Below are 6,819 nucleotides of genomic sequence, written 5' to 3'. Positions count from 1 at the left end.
AAAAAAAAAAAAAAAAAAAAAAAGGATCAATTACTGAACAACACAGAATTAGAGCTCTATCTTACAGGAGAGGACTACACAACAGGAGCTATAGCCTTTTGCAGAAGAATGCAGCTGATGCTGACCTGGAGACTGGCAGGGGAAGACCTGGGAATAAATACCCTGACTCACTGTTCTTGTCTCCATTCCCCTCTGGTGCCTCTGACTGGTAGAACTCAATGAGAAACTAGACGACAAGTGAGCTCATAAATGCAGTCCATAAAGGTCAGCCTCTTGGGGCACAAAACATAGTAAAGAGTGCAGAGTAATCTGCAGCAAAATATTATGTACAAAATGAATTGAGGCATCAAAAGTTTGGTTTATTGGCCCTTGTAAATTTAAGTAAATATGGAACCAATAGCAAAAAATTGACCAAAAGCATGTTTTTCAATAATGTTCTGCAAATGTTTCTAGTTGTGAAAGCTGTCTGAGTTCTCTGTAGCACTAAACAGCACAATGTTTTAAGCAAACTGCAACTATGTTCATTTCAGGTTTCATACACGATTAGGTCAAGTTTCCTTCAACTATATTCAGCCTTGTATTCTTACCAGGTATTGGTGTCAAACTTTTTCCAACGTGCCATCTCAAATCACAGGGTCTGGGATTAGAAAATTTTTTACTTGACTTAGGCTAAACGTCAGTGTAATTGAATAAATGGGTAAACTTAGGTTAGAAATTGGAGAAGACCAATAAACTTGATACATAAATCCAAAGGGATCTACTTTAAGGATGGTGGCCACTAAGCAGTGTGTAACAACTCACCTGCCCGGGAAAACAAAACAAAGCCCCTATTCTAGTAGGACTATATGGCCACTGTCTTCTAGCTATGTTTTATTTTTGTACTGTCTCTGATTGTTGGTATGTATTTTAACAACCCTTTTCATGTTCTGCACTGAATAGGAGGGGGGAAGGGAGGAGTAGCAATATCTATGGCCAGAGTCAAGTTCTCTTTATGGAAACCTTTATTGTCTACTTTGGTGGGTCCTGAATATATAGTCTAGTCCTTACTGCCCAGCACTTAAGGAAGAAAGGTCTAATATCACTATATGCGGGTTGAAGTAGGTGCCAAAGGAAAAGCAGTTCCCCCCACCTCCAAGGAGCAGGAGCTGTTGCTCTTCAGGAAGGAGGATGCTGGTATGGTTGTGTAACATTAATGGCCACGGCACACACGTTGTGTCAATCTGATACTCAGAGCTCAATCCTGTAGTCAAATTGATAACAGTTACTCCAGGAACCGAGGAGGAATGAATCCAGACCCCTCCAACCAGTAGAAGCTGTCCATTGACCACATGAGATGTGTGGGAGTACCTTGGGGTAATAGGAGGCTGGACGTTTATTGATTCCCAGAGGAATCCACAAGAGATTGGTCTCAGAAAGAGTACAGAACTCAATGGCTCCTCAGAAGCACCGAGACCTCCAGCAATAAGAGCTCCCCCTTGCCAACTGCAGGCACTGTGGGAATGCCGAGCTTCGGGTGCTTCCCCCTCCACTGGGACCCTGACCCAAGCCATCGTTCCTACATGTAGGAAATGCCAGTCACTTAGTACAGGTTCACTCACACTTCGACCTCCATACACAAACAAATATTTCTGATTCTGATAGGACACTTCTGTTGTTGAATGCCGCCAACACGACAAAGTGGAATCTTCTTTTGGGCCAACCTTTATTACTTTCACATTCAGGTCCTCAATGGTATTATCCTTACTCTTACGAAAATGAAGTTGGAGAACATCCAAGGCTGGACTCACTGGGGACAGTCTCCCTCCCAGAACCAGAACTTGAATATCTGAAAGTCTTGTCATAGTGTGATAAAGACGTCCATCCCACTGGGCTCCAGTCCCCCAACTGCATATTTGGCTACCTTTCCATTCAAAGTCACGGTATCTTGAGAGCAAGTGAAACTTGCTCACTCGGCAGTGCCGCCCTTCCTGCTCTCCAAATCCTCCTGCACTGAGAATAATGCCCGGGCTCAAAAGGACAGAGTCGTGGCCATATCTCTTAAGGTTTGGGCTCTGGCTGTCACTACTGACTACACAGGCAGGGAAGACTCCTGAAGGGGAAGCAGGATCTACCCGAGGAAACGTTTCTGTGGGTGGAAACACCAAGGTTTGGGAGAGGATGTCTCCCCTAGAAGCTGCCAGAATGAAATAGTGGGCACACTTAAGATGCCACTCTTCAAACTCATCAAAGGGTTCAAGATTTTCCATCCGCCGGCGTTCTTCCGCTGGGAGAAAGCAGCGATAGAATTCGTTCATGTCCATGGCACTGCAGGCAGTCCAGCCAGCTTGAAGGAAGCGGCGCCGCTGGGCCTCCACGTCGGGAAAGCGGTCCAGGCCATGCAAGGGAGAATTTAGCTGCCGAAAATGTTGCAGCATGAACTGACCAAAGGCGTCTAGCGGTCTCATCTGCTCGTAGACCACGAAAAGGGCATTAGGAAAACGCTGGGCTGCCCAGGCGATGAGGGCGGCGGCACTATCGGACTCGAGATAGGTCAGCACGGCCTCAGCCAGGAGCAGAGTGGGTGAGGCCGCGTCGAGGCCCGCGGCGGCCAGGGCCTCGTCCAGTCGCTGGAGCTGCCGCAGGTCCAGGCCCAGGATGCGGTAGTCCAGGCTCTCAAAGCACAGCGCTGACCCGGGGTCCCCCTTCTGGAAAGGCCCGGTTAACGAGCAAAGCTCCGGCGTCTCTCCAATCCTCTCCGCCTTGCGACGAGCCACATCTGGGAAATCCACCTCCCAGACAGCAGCCCGGGCCAAGCAGCCCACTGTTTTAAGGCGAAAATACAGCGAGTCGGAGCCGGCGCCAAGAGACAGTATCTGGGGGCGAGGGACGTCGGGGAGCGCGCACGTCCGCCCTAGGAAGGCGCGCACGCAGTGCCGTATGGCGCGTGCGCGGACGTAGTAGCCTCGGTGGACGAGCGGCGCGCGGCGCGCAGTCCTCGGAACCAGCAAGGCGGTAAAGGCGTCCTGTACGTACCCACGCGCGGCCAGGGAGCTCTTGCTGAGGGCGCTACTGTCGTTGGTGCCCTGTACTGCTCCCTCCCGACGCTCGCGGCTCCGGGAACCCATGGCCAGGAAAGACTCAGGAATGGCGGTCCGCCACGCTTGCGTGCCGCCTTGTTTTCCGCACGGACCTTGGCAGAAAAATCACCCTTCCTCCCCGACTTCCCGTTCCGCTCGCAATGCGTCACTTCCGGGAAGAGCGTACCTACCCAATCAGAAATGAGAAAGGTGTAGCTTGTACTAACCTCTATTTGGTTCTCCGGGATTACGTTTTCCCGGGAAGGCGGCCAGCTACCACCGTAACATGTGTATTAGGGTAGCGCGGATTATAACTTTTCTACAAGCCTTTCAGTCTGAAGGGAAAAGTTGTCTAGGTCCTCATAGTTGAGACATCTTTAAGAGGTGAGTCTATGAGTACTGGGCAGCGAAGGACGGGTATGGTAGGGGCAAAAAAGTCAGCATCACGGACCTCTAGCGGGCAAGGAGAAGAGGTCGTTCCTGATGCTATTTGATGATAGTTGCTAATTTATTTAATGCTCTCATCGTTGCAAAAGGTAACCCATTTATATCTGAAAACAAATCGGGGAGGCCAAGTGTAAAGTGAAGAAACAGACCTTTACAGATAATTAATAAATATTTGCAATAAAGCCGCTTCTCCCCCGATATATACTATTGACTTTCTTGTATTCCCAGCTCTGTGCTAGGCTGACAGTGAGTAAACTACTAAAGCTCTGTTTCTCACAGATAGAATGACACTCCCCTCCACTTCCAAAATTCCTTGGTTCTGAAGTAGTGTAGAAAATGTCCGCGGAAGGGGGAGTGACGGAAAAGGAGTAATTATTCCCCGTGATATGTTTTGAGCTTTGTTTTTAAGGAAGAAATCCAGGTTAGAGTTTTTTAAATAATCATAAAGTTTCTAAACTGAGAGTGTCTGAGAATCATCAGTGGGAAACTACTTCCAGAGATATTTAGGACATTTATAACTTATTAATTGGGATTTGGTGACTAGCTGGCTGAAATGGAGAAGGAAATCAGGATGACTAGGTATGGTGAACTCGAAGTAGTATTACATGATGGTTAAGAGCATGAGTTTTAGAGTCCAGCTGAATTAGATACTGGAATCAAGGAAAAGTACGGATCCGGATAAAGATTTGATAATTGAAATTTAGATTTGGTGTTTTAAGAGCTGATCAGTGACCTCAGGGAGTGCAGTTTCTGTGGAGCAATGAGGGTAGAATCCATGTTTCAGTGAATGGGAAATAAGTTAATGGAGGCATCCAGTATAAATTATGCTTTCAAAGAGCTTAGCTCAGAAGGAAAAGAGAGACAGGATGATAGCTAAAGAAGAATGTGGGATAAAATAAAAGTTTTTTGTTTTGTTTTCAAGTAAAAGCAAATACTGCACATGCATGTTGGTTCCCTGAGGGAAATCAGTCAGTGGAGAAGGAGAGGTTGAAAGGAACAGAAAAATGAGAAGGTAACTCATTGGTGGAGTAATGACTTGGAATAGATAAGAAGAAACGGGATCCTGGGCACATATTAGTGTTGGGGACAGAAGAATGAATCCTTTTCTCTGACTCATAAGGGAAAAAAAGAGTATGGATAAAGGCAATTTTAGGTGTGCACTAGGGCAGAGAGAAATAGAAGAAATTCATGCCTGATGGTTTCTGTTTTCTCTGTAAAATTGGCAACAAGGTTGTCCGTTTAGCGTAAGGCAGCTGGATCTGGTGGAACACTTGAGGAGTTAGGAACTGCCTTTGAAGTGACTGGGAGAAGGATCCACTTAAGCTTGCAGGGTCTTTGGATCCTCATCTCTAAAATGAGGGGAAAGGGCTGGCTGTTTAGCTCACTTGGTTAGAGTGTGGTGCAGGTAACACCAAGGTCAAGGGTTCAGATCCCCTTATCAGCCAGCCGCCCAAAAAAAAGGTAAAATGAGGGGAGTAAGTGTTCTCTAAGTGAGGTATCACAGGGTTGATTGAGGGTCAGATAGAAAGAAATAAGAGTTGAAGGACTTTGAATAAATACATAGCACTATAGAAACAAGTTTACTTAGTGACAAGTTAATAAAATGTAGATGTTACATTAAAAATGTTACCTTTTTTTGCAAAGAGCAGATCAAGAAGAATGATTCAAGAAGAAAGAGAATGGAGCAAAATTTGTGATTTGGGTGCCTTTCAATTGTTTTGTTTTAATCTCAGTTACAAGTTAAGTCTTCCATATGAACTTTAAAATAAAAGTTTTTTGTTTTGTTTTGGCAGCTGTTCAGTACTAGGATCCAGACTCTTGACCTTGGTGCTACAACACCACATTCTAACCAACTGAGCTTAAATGGCCAGCCCTAAGATAAACTTTAAAGGAATAATTTTGGGATTTTTTTTTTTTTTTTTTTTTTTTTTATGACCGTTAAGAGGATCTTAACTCTTGACTGGGTGTTGTCAGCACCACACTCTCCCAAGTGAGCTAACTGGCCATCCCTATATAGGGATCCAAACCCGCAGCCTTGGTGTTATCAGCACCACACTCTCCCAAGTGAGCCATGGGCCAGCCATATTTTGGGGAATATTTTAATTAACATTAACTTTATAAGTCAACTTATGGTAAAATGACTTTACTTATGCAAGAATAAGGTATGCTTTCCATTTTAATGATGTCTTTCATATTTTTCAGTACAGTTATTAAACACCATTGATTAACTTGTCCATCTTTTTCATTTACTATTTTTTAAGCACTTACTATGGCATTACATTGAAATGCCACTTTTATCTTGTACTGAGTTGGCCTTTCTGTGGATTTCTATGGCTCTGTTTATTCCTGTACGAACTATTTTCTTTTTTTCTTCTTTTTTTTTTTTATAAGATGACCGGTAAGGGGATCTTAACCCTTGACTTGATGTTGTCAGCACCACGCTCACCCAGTGAGCGAACCGGCCATCCCTATATGGGATATGAACCCATGGCCTTGGTGTTATCAGCACTGCACTCTACCGAGTGAGCCACGGGCCGGCCCCCGAACTATTTTCTTTATTGAGTATTCTAATATCTTGGTAAGTTATTTAACCCTGCTCAGTATCAACTATTGATTTGTAATGTGGTAATAATATTTTGTAAGGTTATTGTGAGAATGAAAAGTAGTTGAAAGTGCTTGCCACATATCTGATAGGTTCTGAATACATGAAAACTGCTATTCTTATCATCATCATTAATATGTGGGATCCCAGGGCCGGCCCGTGGCTCACTCGGGAGAGTGCGGTGCTGATGACGCCAAGGCCATAGGTTCGGATCCTATATAGGGATAGCTGGTTGGCTCACTGGCTGAGCGTGGTGCTGACAACACCGAGCCAAGAGTTAAGATCCCCTTACCAGTCATCTTTTTTAAAAAAAAAAAAAAAAAGTGGGATCCCAGAGGGTCAAGGTGGCTACTTTGAAAATTACCAAATTTCGTTTGGAATTTTATGTTAATTTACAAGCCACCTTCAGAGGTGAAGGGAAGTGCGGATTTATTTATCACATACAGTGTGCTAGGCACTGTACTAGGTGCTAGGGTGGTAAAATAATCAATAGTCCTTCTCCTCAAGAAACTTACAGTCTGGTGAGGGAGAAAGACAAGTAAATCAGTGATTGAGATACATTGTGATAAGGTGCTGAGTTAAAGGTAGTCACTGGATCATATAGGAGCATAATTTAGAATACCTTATTAATCCTAGCAGCTATTCTGCATTTTTATGCCATTTTTACAAATAAGGAAACTGAAGCCATGAGAATAAATGACTAAGGCCACACAG

At 44.6% G+C, this 6,819-nt stretch overlaps 1 protein-coding gene across 1 annotated transcript; it reads right to left on the bottom strand.

Annotated features, from left to right (window-relative positions):
- Positions 1-983: 983 nt before the first annotated feature.
- LCMT2 (leucine carboxyl methyltransferase 2) lies at positions 984-3,206 on the bottom strand. Its single transcript, XM_008574016.1, has one exon. It carries the CDS (start codon positions 3,102-3,104, stop codon positions 1,044-1,046), a length of 2,061 nt encoding a protein of 686 aa, XP_008572238.1. The 5' UTR covers positions 3,105-3,206; the 3' UTR covers positions 984-1,043.
- Between the last annotated feature and the right edge of the window lie 3,613 nt (positions 3,207-6,819).

This window comes from Galeopterus variegatus, unplaced genomic scaffold (genome assembly GCF_000696425.1).
Source record: "Galeopterus variegatus unplaced genomic scaffold, G_variegatus-3.0.2 Scaffold984, whole genome shotgun sequence".
Classification (NCBI taxonomy): domain Eukaryota; kingdom Metazoa; phylum Chordata; class Mammalia; order Dermoptera; family Cynocephalidae; genus Galeopterus; species Galeopterus variegatus.
The sequence above is the reverse complement of the archived record's forward strand: the minus strand, read 5'-3'. Positions and strand labels throughout refer to the sequence as shown.

Bases quoted from the DNA above. Each gene is read 5' to 3' on its own strand.
- LCMT2 (XM_008574016.1), bottom strand. From the start codon at position 3,104: ATGGGTTCCCGGAGCCGCGAGCGTCGGGAGGGAGCAGTACAGGGCACC.